The 21061-nt window shown below is 40.3% G+C and overlaps 1 protein-coding gene across 1 annotated transcript; it reads left to right on the forward strand.

The window, feature by feature from the left end:
- Window positions 1-11896: 11896 nt before the first annotated feature.
- Window positions 11897-14554, forward strand: LOC308701961 (galactose-specific lectin nattectin-like). Its single transcript, XM_081384462.1, has 7 exons — window positions 11897-11988; window positions 12347-12406; window positions 12515-12579; window positions 12766-12896; window positions 13762-13884; window positions 14060-14171; window positions 14320-14554. Exons 3-7 carry the CDS (start codon window positions 12522-12524, stop codon window positions 14421-14423), a joined length of 528 nt encoding a protein of 175 aa, XP_081240588.1. The 5' UTR covers window positions 11897-11988; window positions 12347-12406; window positions 12515-12521; the 3' UTR covers window positions 14424-14554.
- Window positions 14555-21061: the final 6507 nt, after the last annotated feature.

Raw genomic sequence — 21061 nt, forward strand, 5'->3', positions numbered from 1 at the left:
CCCACCCGTGAACTCGAACTAGACCGATACACTCCCAGTTACGAGCTCTGACATCACATAGCCCGTGAAACCATACAAAACAACAATGGCAGCCCCTACGGATGCAGTGTTTCTGCAGGCGGTACACAGTGAGAATACACTTTAGGACAATATAATATAATAATAATACACAAACGATTATGTATTACAATGTTATGTGTCTGAAACAATAAGTAGCCTATGTCGTGAAAGTGTATTGCCGCATGGAAATGTTAAGGTGACGTAAACCTGAACTTAACAGCATTGATCATGCTTTATGAAAAAAAAAAAAAAAAAATGTAATATAAATATGGTTTGTTTACATCTAGCTACCACAATTCCTTGCGCTCAGGTAGTTTGTCGTGACTGGCCTGGAACGCTACAAAGTCGTGAGTCGTGGTTTGAAGTCGTGATTTACGTGCTCAAGAACCTGAACACAGCATTATGGCTGGTTCAGATTACACGATTTTGGCATGATTTGTAAACGACAAGGAGCGTCGGGACGCAATATTCGATCGTTTCATCTTGTTTGTGTCATAGTGGGCGACAACCTACAAACAAACAGAGTTTTTACTTCTCGCACGATAAAAAGACTAGCATGTTTAATTTTTTTTCCATCCTCCAGTATGGTTCCGTCAAGAGTGTGTGTGTGTGTGTGTGTGTGTGTGTGTGTGCGCGAGTTAGTGAGTGAGTGAGTGTGTGTGTGAAACGGCACGCGATGACATAAATCCTGTAGGCTAATCTAAACCATGCAAGGGATTAAGGGATTACCTACCTAGGTAATTTTCCCAGACCTTTTTTACTCAAGGTAGCCTAAACGTCGCCGTAATCTTTACTGACATTGCCCGTGATCACTGAGATGGCACATTCGGATGGGACTAAAATCATTGAGAAGCTCTAGTCTAGGCTTTACCCCATCTCTCCATGTTAAACTAGTGCAGTCGAATACTGCGGCTTTTATTCAAGCCTCTGTTTGTTTGTTTTTGCTGTGTTGGAAAGAGATGTAGATTAGGATGACTCGGAGGTGAGACTTTCGTCTCGATAGTGCACGAGGGCCAGTTCAAATGGTCAACCCAGAAACAGACTGTCCGGAATTTCCTAATTTATCAATTCTTACAATTATATTACTACATTTTATACCTTTTATACAATTTTCAAGTCACTGGAAAAGACGCCTAGTTGGTACAACAGGGTCACAGAGCATTTTCTTGAATAGGAACGTAGAATTTACGTATAAATAAATGGACAATTTTGATGATGTAGGCTGATAATGAGCTTCCCCTCTTTGAAAGACCAGCAGCCGCCACTGAAAGAGAGTGAAATGAACATTATAATTTAAAGTTACAGAACATCAGCACATCTGTCATTGAACAAGTTCTGTCTGAAATGTTGATTTTTCCATAGGGATGCTTTTGCCAGTAGGCTATAAATGAGGAATGTGAAATTCAGAGTGTTCTACAAAGAAACGAGAGAATGAGAAACCTCAATGTTGGACTTTCTAGTCCATCGTTGGATTATTTTCCTGTCTGCATGGAAAAATAATCACACACGCAATAAAATGCTAATTTTGCCAAATAAAGATGTTTACCTTTACTGTAGTGTCTGTAGGGTGTGCTTGCCTCTTCCAGATATCCAGCGACAATAGATGATCCAACCAACAGTTACAGCCAGAAGCAGAACAGCTACACAGATCAGTGAAACATAACCTGGGTGTTTAAGATCTGCAGCGACTGCAAAGAGAGATCAAGAGAGAAACTGCATCAATTTTAGGAGTCAGTTAAATAAAGGATCTGTTTGACATGTTTATTGATAGCAAACATTAATTATTAATATAACTTCATTCATTGACAGAAACACATCTAAACATTAAATAACCTTTTCAGACTGAGGAAATCACTAGGATCACAATAAATTCACCAAAATGATCAACCTAGGCTATGTTCTTGCTCAATATTATTCACCTTTGAAGGGTTTTGTTTTGTTGGTTTGTTTTGTTTTATAAATGTTGTGTAATACCTTAATACTTATTTGGAAATTGTATATTTTATTTGCATGATGGGAATAATGACACCTACTGGAGAAAATAAGTAACATAAGACGTACTGAGAGGAAGACATCGAAGGCATCAGTTGAAGCGTGTTTTTTTTCTGGTTTGGAGACAACATTCAGGAGCCGTTACTCTGCCTTAATTGCCTTCTTTCGCCCGCATAAGTAGAATTGCTTCAGTTTAAGTTATAGTTAACAGTTCAGTTATCTGTTTAATATGACAACATTAATTTATGACTTAGGCTACTTACAGCCAGGATGTGCTTTTGCTCTTAAAAACAAAAGACATGAATAGTATCCAACCGATGTCTAAGATGTAGGCGTATACGTACCAATAATCATCATTTTCTAATAACACACTGCATCATACAGGTAATTAACTTATAATATTAATAAGACTGAATAGATTTCAATAAAACAAATTTCTGTCTTGGTTGTGCTACTAGGCTACTGACACAAGACAACAAATAAAATAGTTAAAAAAGCCCCCAAAAATAGTAAAACAAAGCAATTGCTTAATGTATTCATGTTAATGTGCACTCTGGGAGTCGGCATAATACACAGTAGTACACATTTCATTTGAAAGTATGTAGTTGTTGAAAATAGTTATTCTGAGTAGTTAAAGCCATCAAGAAATAGGAAACATGTTCAAGTAGGCTATCTGTATTTTTTATGAATGTATACTTCACTAACTAATCATTTGTCAGTACAAAATACTATTTCTATTTCGCTTTACTTAGTTTTTACTCAGTTTGCTTTTTTTCTTTGTGACTGTAATTACAAAGAGAAAATTCAACTGTAACCAACTGTAGAAAAAATAGCCTATGATTAGGGATAATACTGTGAAGAGGATATTATTAAATCAGAGGGATTGTTAAAGAAATTCTTACGCCAATAATTTTAAAATTGTAGTTAAAAATAGTAAAATCCCCCAAAAATGAAGCTGAATGAAATCTGATCATGCAAAAAAGCATAATAGGTCATCTTTGAAGTTCAATCAGTTCACAGTTTACTGAAGAGATCTTCTATACTTCCAGCGGCTGTAGAAAATGAGGACCCAGCCTCGAACTAACTAAGGACACCAAAACACACACACACTAATGTTTCAGGAACATGGATGATCAGTTGATGTCATTTCTACAGGTTCTGATAGATCAACCGTACAGATAATTCTAGCAACGTACGAACATGTTGTTTGGTTCTTTACACAAATGTGGTTATTTAAAGATATATCTGTGACGCACTGAGTTCTCATTAATAAGAAACTATTGATTATTCAACTGATCCTCCATTAGTCTCCTCCTCTTGTGGATCTGACGTCATAAACCAGAAGAATGACAGTAGCCACGCCCACCACAGCAGAGGAAACCAATCGGATCACAGCTTCAGTAGATCCACAGCAGTGGACTTCAGTTCTAATCCAACACTACGAGCTTCAAAACTACGAGATAGGCTAGCAGGCCCGGCTCCACGGGGGGGCCAGGGTGGGCCTGGCCCACCCAATCAGAAGCTTGGCCCACCTTGGCCCCACACCACATAACAGCCAATCACAAAATTGTTCAATCTTCAATTGCTGCTCTCGCGCGAGCGAGTCACGCCACACACGCATCATGTTCCTATGCAGTGAAACATAACATCGCAGAGCAGAGGACACTGACAACGCGCTGACAGACAGGACAGAGCAGGGTACTTTTAATATGAAACAAAGTCTCAACTTTCAATTTTGTCATTTTTTAACGCAATTTAAACAATAAATACCGTTTTGTGGCTTTTTAATGTGTCTGACAGATCGCTGTAGAGCCTAACCGATCATCTCTTCCTTCTAGTTCATTTATAGTATTAAATAAACATAAATGAACATCAGAAGAATGTTGTTTTAACCGCGGAAAGACGTCAGTAAACTCCGTTTTTCAAATTCAAATCCTCCGACGTTAATCTACTAACTCTCCTGACTGCTTTGTCGGACGCAGATGGCAGATTATGATTGGTCAGATCGCCTGTCAATCAAACTCCCTGCGAAGTTTGAATCTTCATGATGATTTGTAATCAAGAGTTACCACTGCAGCCTAATAAAACACAACATGCACAGTTCTCTTACGAGAGTTCTCTCGTACTGCGTTTTATCAAAACGCTACGGGAAAAGTCTCTTTTCACGAAACACTGAAGCAAAAAATTATCCTTTAATTTTCATATATGTAAAATGCGTTGCGGCAGCAGCAGTCAGCTATGGCGAGACGGCTTGCTCGCTCATTGGCTGCTCTGCGGCAACTGCTTAAGCCTATCGAGCGAGGCCTGAGATGACGTCAGGCCAATGAGGGCGCTTCGCGCCCTCCTCGCCACTTCCCGCCGAAACGGGCGTGGCTTACCTCTATAAAAGGAGCTCGAGAAGGCTGATTCACTTGATTTTAATCTCTTCAGCGAAGCGCACGCATCGCTGGATCACGGAAGCAAGCGTCGTTCGAAGCAAGCACTTCAGCGGGACGAGCCCTCGAAGCCGCTGGCCAACGCCGCCTTCTACAGCCGTACCTGCTGCGCTTTCCGACGCCTATATCCTTTATTGCTATATTGCTCTGTTTTCTGTGTGTGTGTGTGTTCGCTGCAACACTCACCCCTAAAAGAGCTGCGTCTTTTTCAAGACGCCTTCTCATGCAGCGCTCGCGCTCGCCCGAGCCAATTGCCTACGGTGACTCTGAGGACTCGCCAGGCATCCTTTCCGAGGCTGCCCTTCCTGGAAGCGGACGGCGGGATTAGTTTTTCTTTACGTTACAAGAAAAGCTACCCTGCCTCTGCACGCGTCATTCACCGGCGAAGGAGAAAAGAGTGTTCTTAGTCCCACCGTTGGTCGGTCTGACCTCTTTTCTCTCACATTTCTCAGTTCCCTGTTCGGCGACTGGAAATATTATTGCAGCAAGTGAGTCTGTTACACGCTTGCCTGCCAGCAAACGCCGAAGAATACATGTTGACGCCGCTTTCAAAGCCTGTATCCCCCTGTGGCTCAGTGGTGGAATTATAGGTTCTCCCGCGGGGAGACCGGGGTTCGGATCCCGGTCTGGCGGCATATATATTTATGCCGCCAATGCTTTGCTCTGTAAGTCCCCTGAAGGCGACTGCAGAGATGCATTTTGCAGCCAGCGAGCGCGTAGTACCCGCTTGCCTGCAACCGAACACCGTTTCTACGGTTCCCGCGCGTCACTGGCGAAAGAGAATGGAGTGTTTTCAGCCCCGCTGAATCTGGGCGATTTCCACTCTTCTCACATTCTGGCATTTTGCAGGCGTTCTGAAAATGCAAATCACTCTGTCTGTTCCCCGAGAGGCAACTGCAGACGTGTTTTTTGCTGCCCACGAGCACGTGGTACAGGCCTGCAAGCAAACGCCAGTGTGGATAATACCCGCGCTGACTTTGTCTATGTATCTTCACTGTGGTCCAGTGGTAGATTCTTAGACTTGCGCGCGGCCGAGGTTCGAACCCCAGGCTGGCCGGCAGAAAATATTTATGCCGCCGAATGCAAATCACTCTGTTTGTTCCCCGAGTGGCAACTGCAGACGTGTTTTTTGCTGCCCACAAGCACGTGGTACATGCCTGACAAGCAAACGCCAGTGCGGATAATACTCGCGCTGACTTTGTCAATGTATCTTCACTGTGGTCCAGTGGTAGATTCTTAGACTTGCGCGCGGGGGATCGGAGGTTCGAATCCCAGGCCGGCCGGCAGAAAATATTTATGCCGCCGAATGCAAATCACTCTGTTTGTTCCCCGAGAGGTAACTGCTGACGTGTTTTTGCTGCCCACGAGCACGGCCGATGATGCTATATGTGTAGAGAAGATGCCCACTGCTAGTGCCCATCCCTACACACTAGCACAGCCCTTCACACAGGGCCCGCGCTCATATATTCGACTCGGGTCGATCACGCACGCAACATAGTGAACGTGCCCACTGCCTAGTGCCCACAAACACTATGTTCTGCATGCCTTGTGGTTTCTGTAAAGACGAAACCTGTGTGCATTCACTCTGCTCAGACAGACAGTGCACTCATTGCAGTAACTGTGCCCGCTCTCCCGCGCCCACACTTACTCACGGTACTTCTGGTGTCCCGGCCACGGCCGATGGTGCTATAAATGTAGTGTCGATGCCCACTTCTCAGTGCCCATCCCTACACACAAGCACAGCCTTGCACTTAGGGCTCGCGCAAATAAAATCGACTCAGGTCGATTGCGCTCCCCACATAGTAAAAGTGCCCACTACTCAGTGCCCACGAACACTATGTCTATCAGATCACAGGCTCTCTGTAAAAACGAGACCTGTGAGCGCCCGCGCTGCTTACACAAGCAGCGCGCCCCAAGCAGTAAATGTGCCCGCTCACAGCCCACATCTACTCGCACACATGAGTCCCATGGGACTCGCGCAGCCCCCCCTCACTCAGCCAAACACTGTTGTAAGGTCAAGGGCGAGCGCTCCGCCCACTGTATTAAGCGCGCCCCCCGCCTCAAATGCCGCAGGCATAACGCCTATGTTTGTGAGCCCCATAGCACCTCTGTCGCACGGCGAACAGAGCGCGCTCTGTATCCGGCCCTTAGCCAACCATGCAGATGCATGGGCAGCGCTTCCAGGGGTTTCGGACTGGGTCTTAGGCATTATAAAGAGAGGCTTCTCGCTACAGTTTTGTCGACGCCCTCCGCGCTTCACAGCGCGCGTCGAAAATTCGGTTCCGCTGAATGTAGCACACCTACTTCGCGCCGAAATATCAAAACTGATAAGCAAAGGGGCGATAGAGCTTGTTCCCCGAGTTCAAAGCGAACAGGGGATATACAGCAGATACTTTCTAGTCCCCAAAAAGGACGGCGGTATCAGACCCATTCTGGATCTCAGACGACTGAACAGAGTATTAGTGAAACGCCGTTTCAAAATGCTCGCAACCAGCAAAATTCTCGCGCATGTTCGCCGAGAAGACTGGTTCATGTCGATAGATCTGAAGGACGCGTATTTTCAAATACAGATAGCGTCACATCACAGGCGATTCTTGAGATTCGCCTTCGAGGGTCAGACATACCAGTATACAGTCCTGCCATTCGGCTTGTCCCTAGCACCCCGTACATTTACGAAATGCATGGACGCAGCGCTCGCTCCTCTCAGACTCAGAGGCATGCGAGTGCTGAACTATTTGGACGACTGGTTGATCCTAGCTCAATCACGATCACAGCTCGTGGAGCACAGAACCATTTTACTCGATCACCTCGAGAATCTTGGTATCACGGTCATTTGGGCGAAGAGTTCACTGAACCCCAGCCAAACGATTTTGTTTCTGGGCGTCGTTCTGGACTCACAGTCTATGACAGCGCGGCTGTCACCACAGCGCGTGTTGATCATTCAGCGCGCGGCGAGGTCTTTCCGCCGCGGCGCTGTCACCCCGCTCAGGAAGTTTCAAAAGATGCTGGGTCTCATGGCTTCAGCATCGTCAGTTCTCCGGCTGGGCTTGCTCCGCATGCGCCCGCTGCAGTTCTGGTTGAAAACGCGGGTACCGCGCAGAGCGTGGGCGACCGGTCGATTACGCCTCAAGGTCGATCAGAGCTGTGTTTCAGCCCTGGCGCCTTGGACGGCGGACGACTGGTACCAATCAGGTGTAAGCCTGGGGACTTCCTCGAGAGTGAGGATGGTGTCGACAGACGCATCCACCTCGGGATGGGGAGCTCTGCTCGAGGGCAGACCGTTCTTCGGCCTGTGGTCGGAACGAGAAAAGCTCCTACACATAAACTGCCTAGAAATGCTGGCAGTGCACAACGCGATGACGCGTTTTTTGTCCCCGCATCAAGGACGAACACGTCATAGTCCGTTCGGACAACATGGCTGTGGTGTCCTACATAAATCGCCAGGGCGGTCTGAAATCCATATCCCTGTACAGGCTGGCGAAACGCCTCCTACTATGGGTTCAGCACAACTTACGCTCGCTGAGAGCAGTGCATGTACCTGGGCTTCAGAATGTGGGCCCAGACAGACTGTCCAGGAACAATGTTCCCCCGGGCGAATGGTCTCTACACCCACAAACAGTCCGGCTGTTGTGGGAGAGATTCGGCAGAGCGGAGGTGGACCTTTTCGCGTCCCGCGAAAACCCGCTCTGCCCCGCGTTCTTTTCAAAGACCGACAGCGCGCTGTCCCGGAGGTGGCCGCGCTGCCCGTTATACGCTTTTCCCCCCGTCTCCCTCCTGCCACAGGTGCTGGAACGGGTCAGGGAAACGAAATGCCCAGTCCTGCTTGTAGCTCCGTTCTGGGAGAACCAGACATGGTTCCCAGTTCTGATGCAGTTGGCAGATATCGCTCCATGGCCACTGCCGTTGAGGAGAAATCTCCTCTCGCAGGCCGGGGGCTCGATTTGGCACCCACACCCGGAACTGTGGTCCCTTCATGTGTGGGTGCTCAACGGATACCCGTTGGTCTCACAGAGGGAGTCGTGAATACCATCACTCAGGCTAGAGCACCGTCGACACGGCGGCTTTATGCTTCGAAGTGGTCGGTTTTCTCCGGCTGGTGTACAGCTCGGAGCATTTCACCCCTCGAATGTGAGGTAACGGAGGTTCTCTCCTTCCTACAAGAGCTGTTGGATAAGGGCAGATCCCCTTCCACGCTCAAAGTGTATGTGGCGGCTATTTCAGCGTTCTTTGGTTCAACGCTGGGTCAGTCGCTGGGAAGGAATGATTTAGTCATCCGCTTCCTCAGGGGAGCTAGGAGACTGAATCCGCCCAGACCTCCTTCAGTTCCTTTGTGGGACCTTTCTACGGTCCTAGCGGCCATGAAAGGTGCCCCTTTCGAGCCTATCCAGTCTATTAGCCTCAAACATTTGTCTTTCAAAACAGTGTTTTTGATGGCTCTCGCTTCAGTGAAGCGCATAGGCGACCTGCACGCGCTCTCTGTGAGCCCGGCATGCTTGGAGTTTGGTCCTAATGACTCTAAAGTCATACTCAAACCTAAGCATGGCTATGTGCCGAAATCCCTCAACACGCCTTTTCGGGCTCAGGTTATATCCCTGGCTGCCCTGCCGGCATCGAGTGAGGAAGGGGACTCGAGTTTTCTTTGCCCTGTTAGGGCTTTAAGAGCTTATATGTCCCGCTCTGCTGTCTTCAGACAGACAGAGCAGCTCTTTGTCTCGTTCAGCGGACGTTCCAAAGGAATGGCTGTTTCGAAACAAAGTCTATCCAGATGGATAGTTGACGCCATAGCGCTAGCTTATACTGTCAAGGGCATTCCATGCCCGTTGGGAGTCAGAGCGCACTCTACGAGAAGCGTTGCTTCTTCGTGGGCTTGGTCCAGCGGGATTTCCCTACAGGATATATGTACGGCGGCAGGTTGGGCCTCGCCGTCTACATTTATCAGGTTTTATAACCTAGAGGTTCCCGCCTTACAGGCTAAGCTTTTGTCGGTGTAATCTGTTCAGCCGTCTAGTCAGACCACTGAAACCCATGCGCAATGCGCTACCGACTATCTTGGGCAGAACTGTGTAAGACCCACATTTCCCGCATTAGTTCAGGTTCCCTACCCTGTCTATGTGATGTTATACTTGCGTCTGTGGACATGTCTATTCTACGACGCTACAGTATAGGGAATTAAGGCTCCCACCCTTATTCCCTGACTCTGTGTGAGTCAATCTGGTGATTATGCACTGTGTGCCTGAAATAGCTTCCGGTGATCAGTGTTTTTATCCCAGCACGCACGGCGTTTTGCAAGGGGTTCCCGTAGCGTTTTGATAAAACGCAGTACGAGAGAACTCTCGTAAGAGAACGTACTCGGTTACTAACGTAACCTCGGTTCTCTCTAGAAGAGGGAACGAGTACTGCGTTCTCTGCCGTGCGTACGGTTCACTCTGGTTCGCTTCGGCGATCAAAATCAAGTGAATCAGCCTTCTCGAGCTCCTTTTATAGAGGTAAGCCACGCCCGTTTCGGCGGGAAGTGGCATTGGCCTGACGTCATCTCAGGCCTCGCTCGATAGGCTTAAGCAGTTGCCGCAGAGCAGCCAATGAGCGAGCAAGCCGTCTCGCCATAGCTGACTGCTGCTGCCGCAACGCGTTTTACATATATGAAAATTAAAGGATAATTTTTTGCTTCAGTGTTTCGTGAAAAGAGACTTTTCCCGTAGCGTTTTGATAAAACGCAGTACTCGTTCCCTCTTCTAGAGAGAACCGAGGTTACGTTAGTAACCGAGTACGATTTCATGTTCTGAGTGGAAAACCTTGTATTTTTAGCTCATGAAAAAGCAATAACACATGAACTGGACATTGGTGAGTTTGTAACAGAATTCTCTAAAATGAGTAGAAAGCTAATGTTTTAATTTATAGTGATGAAGTAGATCTTTTTCAAGACCTGCCCCGTTTTCCTCAAATCTAAAGTTACTAAACTGATACAAGATCTGTCATGTGGTAAAAAAAAAAAAATAATAAAATAAAAATCTAAATATAGGCTACATAAGAATGTAAAAATAAAAATGTAAAAAATAACAATGGACACAAATCTGTAATGTTATACTACATTAACAGATGTGAGAATAATTCTTAAGAAAAACAGCATTTCAGATAAAATTAACATTTTTAGTTTGTAACAGTTTTCTAAAATGAGCAAAAAGCTGTTGCAAATAGTGATGTAAATAGTTATTTTAAACGACCTGTCCCTTTTTATCAAATCTAAAAATCTAAAGTTACTTAATTGATACTGTACAGGATCTGTTAAGGGGTAAAAAAAAAAAAAAAAAAAAAAATATATATATATATATATATATATATATATATATATATATATATATATTACAAACGCAAAAAGAGAGAATGTAAAAATAAACCTGTTAAACATTTTTACATTTACATTACATTTTGTCATTTAGCAGATGCTTTTGTCCAAAGCGACTTACTAATTAGTACTAAATTAAGCAAGTCATCGTGAAGATGCAAAAAACAACGCAGGTGCTCAAAAAAAAAAAAAAAAAGTTCAGGCATTGTTCAGAGTAGCATAAGCCCGACAAGCGAGGATTTAAAGGAAATGGAAATTTCTCTCTCTGTCTCTCTCTCTATATATATGTACTGTATATATATATATATATATAGTGTTACTAAATAGTAAAAAAAAGAAAACTAAAAAAAATACACCCGGCCCACCTGGAACATCACTTGGCCCACCTTCCATCTCATATCTGGAGCCGGGCCTGTAGGCTAGTAGTCATCTTCCTGCCAAAAAACAGATTACTTGGCTTTACAGACAGTTAAAAGGTACTTACATTTGTGGGTCTTGTAATCATTGTTCTAATATTAAAGAATGCAAATAATTCTGTAATTGCAAGACACATAAAATGTACAGCATTTAAGCATTCATTAATTGCAAAACTACTTTTGTGGTATACAGGTTATCATGCAAATGTGGATGCTTATAGGCCGGACCAAGAGACGTCTTAAAGACAGAGTATCGGAGCATAAAAATGCCATTAGAAAAGCTCATTTAGATTACCCTATGGCAAAACACTTCCAAAAATGTGCTCAATATAATCCAGAAGCCCTAATGGTTGAGGGTTTAGAAATGATTAAAAAGAGTATTCGGGGTGGTGACTGATTAAAATAAATTTTACAGAGAGAAATATATATATATATGAGCTACAGGCCACAGTATACCCTGGGTTGAATGAAGAAATAGACTTCAGTCCATTTTTGTGATTTATGCTTTCTGTGTCTAGCCTACTTTTGTCTTTCATCATTATTGTTTTTTTTTTTTTTTTTTGGTCTTTGGATTCAATTTGCAATGTAGCCACCTAGTGGACTTTCTCTGTATGTGCATGTATTATGTCACTCAGGTGTTTCTAATTAGCACGCATAAAAGAGGAAATTGTTTGGTTGGAAAGCACACCCTGAAGAAGGCTGTTTGTGCTGCTACACGTGGGTTGCTTTCAGCAATACTTGAGTAAGTAAAAATTACTCCACAAACTCTAACTGGCCAAGTTAAATTTACTTTGTTAATTTGATCTAATTTGTTAGTTCCATACATGTAACATCCTTAAATAATGAGTGTAAAACCTTTTTGCAAGTGTTTTTTTTTCTTTCTTTTTTTCAGTTTAGACCTAGACCTTGAACTCAAGACACACACATACATTTTAACATTTGAACTCTCTTAATTATTACTATAAATCTATAACTAATATGCCAGAAATGATAAAGTTTGATCTTTGCCCAGGACACCTGGATGTTATTGCCTGATATTATGTGTATAAATATGACCCATCTTCATTCAATTGATATGAGAATGTTCTGGTGTTACACAGGCTCTGGCGCTTCACAAAATCTTCCTCTGAGATTCTGACGGCAACAATTTAACAACCAAAGTGAGTTCTGAATAAATGTTGTGCTTTGTGTTTAAATGCGTTGAGAATCGCAGTGTGCAGCATATGAGTGCATGCAGACATTTCACTTTTCCTGCTTATTCATTTCAGGTTCGTCATGGCAATGCTGAAAAGTTGTCTGCTTTTCATTATCTTCTCCATGGGGAATACAGAAGGTAACCAAGACATTTATTTGTAAAACTGCTATCTAAAAACATTTTGGAAATGTACATTATTCCACTGACTAATATTTGCATGAGGGTTTACAAGTGTATAAAGTACACATATTTTCAGCACATAATCACACAAACATAAAATCAGCTACATAAATAAAAAAATAAAAAATAAAACATTCTTTGCAGTGAATTCTACAAGCAATGTTAATAGAGTGGGCACAGTGGATTTAGCCGATAAATGCCCCGCTGGATGGATAAAATTTGAACTCCGATGCTACAAGTACATTTCTCAACCGACTGACTGGATCACAGCAGAGGTAATGTGTTACAACAAAAAGATTTGATCGCACTTTATAGGTGTCTTTAACTACATCTAAAAGAAAGATCTAAAGACCTGTATCAAATTATTAACTTAAACTGATAAAAGTTATTCTCCAGTGAAGTAAATGCTGCAGTAAAACTAATATAATTTCTACATGGAAAAGTTAGTTCAGGCAAGACAAAAGTCAATTCTATAATATCGTGAATCAAACAATATATTTCAACAATATAAAATTAAGTAAAACCTATTCACCTTTTATACTGGTGTTCCCATCATGCACTGTGGCATGAATAATTAATACGTTTTGACTTCACTGTTTTCCAGCTGTATTTACCGGTACACCGTTTTATCATAGCTTTTGTTGGTAGGTTTAGTAATTTGGCATTTTGTCTCATCTGAATTTTCTACTACACAATTACTCAAACAATCTATCGAATGTTACCGTCATTGTGGATTGTGTACCAAGTATTGAGGTGTTCAGTTGATTCAATGTAGATTTAATATCTATTGATTGATTTATGAAGATGTTTCTAAATAAGCATACACTTTAAATGTGTGGTTTAATTCAGTATTTTATCTCAGTAAAAAGTAAATTGTTTAATTTGCAAAAGTCTAAGTAGATGTTACTTAATTCTATGTGAAATTAAATATTAAGTAACGTTTACGCAAGTACTTCAATTAACTGTAATTTAAATGTCAAACTAATTCAAAGCCCAATATTAAGTAGATTTTGCTTGATAACAGTAGCAGTAAAATTAACTTTGTGTCAGTGCAAATTGTTACGAGGGTTTTATCAAGTAAATCAGACTTTGCTTTATTCTAAAATAATTGGTTTTGTATTGACAAATCTGTCTCTTTAGGAAAACTGTCAAACTCTTCGTGCGACTCTCGCATCTGTGAGTAATAAACTGGAAAATAATTTCCTGCTGAGTCTGTTGCCTCTTTCCACACGTTCTTGGATTGGTGCTAATGATGCTGTACAAGTAAGTTCAATTGTGTCCTAAAGAGACATTTGTTTGTCTACACTATAATTACTGCTTTAACCAGTAAATGCAAAGTTTGTAATGAAGATAGTTTTACTTCAAATCTGAACTTCGCTTCTTCCTGAAGTCTGACAACAGTAGTGCACTCTTTGTCTTCACTCTCTTCACTCTTTAGGAAGGACGCTGGTTATGGAGTGATGGATCTCTGTTTTCATATACCAACTGGTGCGCTGGAGAACCTAACAATGCTGGTGTTCCCGAGAACTGTGTGGAGATCAACTTTAGTTGTAAGAATGCAGTCTTTTTCTTAATACTTTAAGTTCTAATTTAAAATCCAATTTCACATAACAGTAACTATTTATAAAATCTATTTTATTTTGATTCTAACAACTCTATAATCATCAGAATAACTGATTTCATTATTCCACCTTACAGCTAACCGTTGCTGGAACGATGTGCCCTGTTCAATCTCATTCTCCTATATCTGTGTTAAGAACCTGCGAGACCGTCATGCTGTTGCAACAGAGCGAGTTACTTGATTAAACCACATTTACAACATCTCTCCAATCTTCTCTGAAACACCCCTCCAATTAATAAAAGCATTGAAAAAGCCAATTGTGCATTGTGGACATTCAAGTTCATGTATGTAAGAGCCTGATCTCACGGGAAAACGTACAAATTCTACGAGGTGGCTTATTCATACGACCTCACTCGTACGAATTAGTGCTTTTTTTTTTTTTTTTTTTTTGCAAAATCATGCGTTACGAATTGCTCAATTTGTATGAATTCATACGAATGACCTACCCCGACCCCACTCTAAACCTACCCATCACGTGGGTTTAGAAAAATCGTACGAGTGAGGTTGTAGGAATTAGCCAACTTTTATCATTCGTACGAATTGGTTGTGAGATAGCGTTGGTATGTAAATATAAATCTATTGTGTGGCACTGGCAAGGTCTGAGGATATGGTTGAATGGCATTAAACTAGGCTTCATCAGGGGCGGTATAGCAAAGTTCAGCTGGTTGAGGCACGTTAAATATGGATCAGATTCGAGAATCATGAGTGTAGAAGAGATTCTTTAATGAGGTCCTTATTTACAATATTGATATGCATCTGTGATTGTATGTGATCTACATAAAGAAATAATTTACAATAGTATTTGTCTATGTATGTCTCATTGCACTAATAACACTCAGAAAATCAGCAACCATAATGCAATAAATATATTCCACTTAAATGTCAATATTGTAATGACCTGGCAGTCAGTGCTAGCAGCTGGGTGCATTATGGGTAATTGTTTGTTGGGAGTTGATGCGTTAAAGCAAAATGGTTGGGTTTTGTGTTGGTAAAATTGTGTGGTTTTTATGCTTAAGTTAGTTCAAGTGTTCTTGGTTCATTTACTGCTTTATGTAAAAATGTGGTTCTCACTGTCATGGAAAGAGATGTGTAAGATGGGGTTTTGCCTTTGCAGTTCATAGTCTGTGTTCTGAATAGATGACAGTACTATCTCCGGCTGATCTGTGATACTGATGCTCTTCTCGGAGAGCGGTGTATGGGATGAGTGCACTTAGCTTGCGCTAGCAATTAGCCTATTAAAAGAAATAATTTAGCTCCAGTCTGCGCAAACGTTTAATAACTGGCAGTTATCACAATAATCACAAGGAAGTTAACGAAAATAGTACACAGCATAATACACTTATGTAAAGCAAAACACAATATCTTACATTTACTTGAGTACTTAAGTACACTTTTTGAGTATCTGTACTTGAGTATTATTTTTTTCTGGAAACTTTTTACTTTAACTTGACTACATTTGGAAAAACAAATATCGTACTTTTTGCTCCACTACAATTCTGTCCTTGAGTAGAAAGTAACATCAGTCAGGGGATGATTCTGGTTGCATTTTGGTTGGAAATGAAAGTCAGGTTGACATCACAACCCTGCATCTGACTGACGTCAGAACCCGACGTTGGATATTGATTGAAAATAAAAGTCGGGTTGACGTCATAACCCGACTGATGTTGGTTTCTGACATCACCCCGATTTTCATTTTCAACCACAATACAACGTCTGTCCAACATTGGAGATCAACATCAATCTGACATTGGATTCTGACATAAACCCGATTTTCATTTTCAACGTTGGGTTTGGTTTTCTAAATGCGAATTTTGTCACTTTTTTGGAGCACACTAGCTTATAGATAACAGTAAGGCTAACATATTCATACTAGAAGCCAAAAAACTTTAAATAGGGCAATATTTGGGGGAACAGTCATTTGGGTGTCCGAAACCATTGTGGACGTTATTCAGTGCACTTATTCAATCTCAAATTCAATCCCACTACTGGAACTGTGTTCTAGAAATAAATTTGATATTGATATGAGGGTAGGTATGCAGGCATAGATTCAGAGGCATACAGTACTTTAAGTATTACATACAAACAATAATAAAACAATGCACTGACATTTACTTTTTACTTTTGATACTTTTCTGTACTTTTACTTAAGTAAAAATAGGTCTTTGCAACTTTTACTTGTAACAGAGTAATATTTGACCAGTAGTATCTATACTTCCACTCAAGTAAGGAAGTTGTGTACTTCGTCCACCTCTGATATCTTGTCTGGTGATGACTCCAAGCAATGGAGTTTGTAAATCCAAGCAATGTAAACATAGGAAATTACCAATCGCATGCTCGACACATACTAATAAGGTAAAGATATATATATATATATATATATATATATATATGAACTTACATATTGCATGAACGCATCTACACAGAACAAACCCAACAGCATAAACATGATTTACTGTCATCTTCTACCAGTGCGTCACTAATAACGGAACATGCGGTAAACAATAAACACTGTTCCCAGGACTGGCTTTCTGACAGGCAGGTTATAAGGATGCTGCAGCTGCACACATGCTTCATCATTTGGCAAAAAATACATTTACATTTTTGTTCCCTGGATTATATGCAAATTAATGCATAGTAGTATTTCTATCTCAACTATTTCTTCATTTAATAAATGCTTAACCCATTCAGACCCTGCGTCCATTACAATGGACATCACATGTCAACCCCCCTTTTTTTTACTTCTGGAGCATTTCACCTAGTTTAAAGCCTGCAGTTCATTAGATTGGACGCTTGTCATCCAATCAAATGGTAGTAAAGCTTTGCATGTAGTAATTATTGAAAAAAACACTACTTTGAAGAGAAGCATGTCAGCACTTCACTCCAAACACAGAAGCAAGCAACATTTTCTGTGGTTTTATTTACTTTTTTTGATATGTTTGCCAGTATTTCATAGTTTGTATGTAAAATAGAAAGATTGAACTTATTAATTAAAGTTAAAAATCGATTGTAGAATTTCACATTTTAAATCAGGATTTTTTCAAATGTGTCTGTCCATTAGAATGGACAGTGGGTTCAAAAGCCTGTTACTGAAATCACATTCCAGTAATTGAAGTCCAGTAATGCTGATTGAAATTTCTTATATAAAAATCTATATCACAGTACCGATACATTTTTTTTTTACTTTTTCATATGCAGAATATATAGTTCTTGAAGTGCTTGAACATATAGCTGATGGAAGTATCTCAGATGTTGACTTTATGTGGAGTGATGATGAGGAAGATGGAGATGTAAGAAAAATATCCGTATTTAAAACTTTATAAAGTAAAATGACTAGCTTCCGGCCTAACGAAACATAGGATTTGACATAAATCGAAAGCGTAACTTAAAAATGAATTATTTTTTCGTACACGAACGCATCGCTTCGCTTCAATAGGCCTTTATTAACCCCCAAGAGCCATGGAGCACTTTTATCATGGATGGATGCACTTTTATGGACTTTCAAAACAGAAACAACCATTCACTGCCATTATAAAGCTTGGAAGCCAGGACATTTTTTAATATAACTACAATTGTATTCGTCTGAAAGAAGAACGATGTCATATACACCTAGGATGGATTGAGGGTGAGAAAATCATGGGCCAATTTAAATTTTTGGGTGAACTATCCCTTTATGGGGATAGTACACCCAAAAATGATATTTGTCATCACCTACTCATCCTCATGTTGTTCCAAATCTGTATGAGTTTCTTTATTTTGCTGAACACAAAAGAAGATATTTTGAAGAATGTCGGTAACTAGACAGTTGACAGTATAGCCATTGATTTCCATATTTTTTCCTACTATAGCCTATATTTCCTAATAACTACATATTATATTATTGTGATATAATATTATCATTATTAGTAATTATTTTGAAAATTATAATAACATTTATCAGTAATTTCTCAATATAGATATTACAACACCGTATAATTAATTACAGCAAAAGCAGATCAAATTACAAAATACAGTACAAATACAGTAAAGTACTATTTGGTAGTTTACAGTACTGATCTTGTGTACTGTAAAGTGAATTACAGTACATTTACTGGAAATCAAAATACATGCATCATGCATGGCAACCGCGCTGCCAGTAGAAATACAAGAAAATCGCTAACAGAGAAATTGTTTCAAGGATGCACACAGTAAATTACTCTAACGTGAATTCGTTGATTGATTCCTAGGTTTATTTTGTTATGAATAAACAAATGTGCGATCTATAAAGCAAAAACCTACAAATAAAGTTGAAATGTTGTAATGTTCAAGTTTTTGATCTAAAAAAGAAAGATTCGCAAAGAAAATGACTCTAACATGACCATATTGATTGATTCTAAGATATTTAGTTTATTACAAACAATGTGCAATCTGTAAAACAAAAACCTCAAAATTAAAGTTGAAATGGTATACTGTTGAAAGGTTTTTGACCTTGAGAAAAAGCTTTAAGTATATACTAACAATTTTTATGTTTATTATTTAATTTTATGTTGGTACATTTTTGTGAAGTACACCTGTTTTGACGTGACGTCCATTGAAATGGACAAAAAAAAAATTACAATTAAAGCAAAACATTTTTTTTTATTTTTTTATTTGGTCTCATTTATAGAAGCCTCATGAGCTGGGAAAATGTACTTTTATATTTTTCAGAAACCTAAAACATAATTCAGGTCTGAACGGGTTAATAAAACACAGGATACATTTCAGTTATTTCATTATTGTATTACCTTAATAAATAATTTTTCTACAAATAGCTTGCAGTGCCATTTTAAAGAAACCAAACACATTATGAGATTTCTTATAAAAACCTCTTTACAGTGTTTTACTCTTACATAAAGGTTTCTTATTAAAACCTCTACAGTGTTTTCCATGTATAAAGGTTTCTTATAAAAACCTCTTTACAGTGTTCTTCTCTTACATAAAGGTTTCTTTTAAAAACATAAGCCTGTTTATATGAGGCATTAATAATAACAAAATCAATTGCATGTTTCACCCGACAATACCAAGAACAAAAAAACAGGCTGCAACTTAATTGAAGCACTGGTGCATGTTTCTGAATGGCTAAAAATGTCACATCTGCATCTTAACATTAACAAAACAGTCTGTATGTTCTTTTCTAAGAGGTCCACAAGTGTACAGCAGGCTGATGTTTTTATTGAAGGAGAAAAACTCATGGTTGTTTCCTCATGATTATTTTAGACTCTAATTTAACTTAGAGCACTAAGCTCTTTTAAACAGTTAAAAGTACTGTTTTGAACAGTTTCAGTGCGGCTTCAAAGGGCTTTAAACGATACCAGACGATGAATAAGGGTCTTATCTAGCGAAACGATCGGTCATTTCAAAAATAAATAAAAAAGGTTAAGTTTTATGAGCACAAATGTTCGCCTTGCTCTGTTCTGTGATGCGCGTTCGTGACGTCACGTAATACGCAATTACGTTGAAAAGGTCACGCTTGAAAAATTGAAGAAAATGTTCTTTTTGGCTTTTTAATATTAAAACACCCAGGATGCGCACACGAAATGGGCATTTTAAACGTTAAACTGACACAAATACATTTGAAAATGTGTATATGGTCCTCCTCCCACACATTTGTGAACACTCAAACTTGACCTTTTCAACGTAATTGCGTATTACGTGACGTCACGAACGCGCATCACAGAACAGAGCAAGGCGAACATTTGTGCTTATAAAACTTAAACTTTTTTATTTATTTTTGAAATGACCGATCGTTTCGCTAGATAAGACCCTTATTCATCGTCTGGTATCGTTTAAAGCCCTTTGAAGCCGCACTGAAACTGTCATTTGGACCTTGAACCGTTTGGGTCCCAATGGAATCCATAATATGTGAAAAAATCCTGGAATGTTTTCATCAAAAACCTTAATTTCTTTTCGACTGAAGAAAGAAAGACATGGACATCTTGGATGCCATGGGGGTGAGTAAATTATCAGCAAAAGTTTTTTTAAAAGTGAACTTCTCCTTTAAGAGTTAGCTGGTTGTATAGCTACAGTTGCTACACTGCAGTGAGGACAACACAAGTATAAACAATTTAAAAAAATGATGGAGAGAAATTAAATTTTGAAGTGAACTAATTGACTTTGCCACAAGCAGAGAATCTGAACCAAATATTTATTGTGCACAAGTTTTATGAACTAAATCACAAACCCATAACTAACCCTAAACAAAACACATACACACAATCACCCAGTGACTGAAAAATTGGGACTGAAAAATTGGAACAGAACAGAGGAATGAAGTTAAGGGTCATTTAAACATGAGGCTAAATTTCACAAAATGTTTTTTTTAGAAACTTAAATATGTTATACAGTATATTCAGTCCAATGGTAATAATGTTAACCCTCTGGGGGTCTAAGGTGTTTTTGGGGTCCTTGAGATGTTCTGACATGCCCTGACATTCGTGCTTTTTTTCAGTTGCTTATAAATAAGCATTCATATTGTCATTAGAAAGATATTTATTCTTGCAAGAATAGTTCCCCGTCCACCCACAGTCCAGCTACAGGCGGAGTGAGACATTTCAGAGGTGTTTTGCTGGCAGTTTTATAATGTTTCTCCTCAGAGCTATCTCTTACAGCCCCCCAAACAGAAGAAACCCCTGTGGCTCCTCTAACCCCTCCCCAGCCCGGGAATCTTCCCACCTCTGAAGCCTCACACACACCCTTCCAGCTGTATCAACATCATAAAAAGAAACTCAAAATACAGCCAAGTGAATGAATGGCATTCATTTTGTTAAATCAGTGATATATAAAACAAAGACAAGAGAATTTTTT

This window comes from Scardinius erythrophthalmus (assembly GCF_964197995.2).
Source record: "Scardinius erythrophthalmus genome assembly, chromosome: 14".
Taxonomy (NCBI): Eukaryota; Metazoa; Chordata; class Actinopteri; order Cypriniformes; family Leuciscidae; genus Scardinius; species Scardinius erythrophthalmus.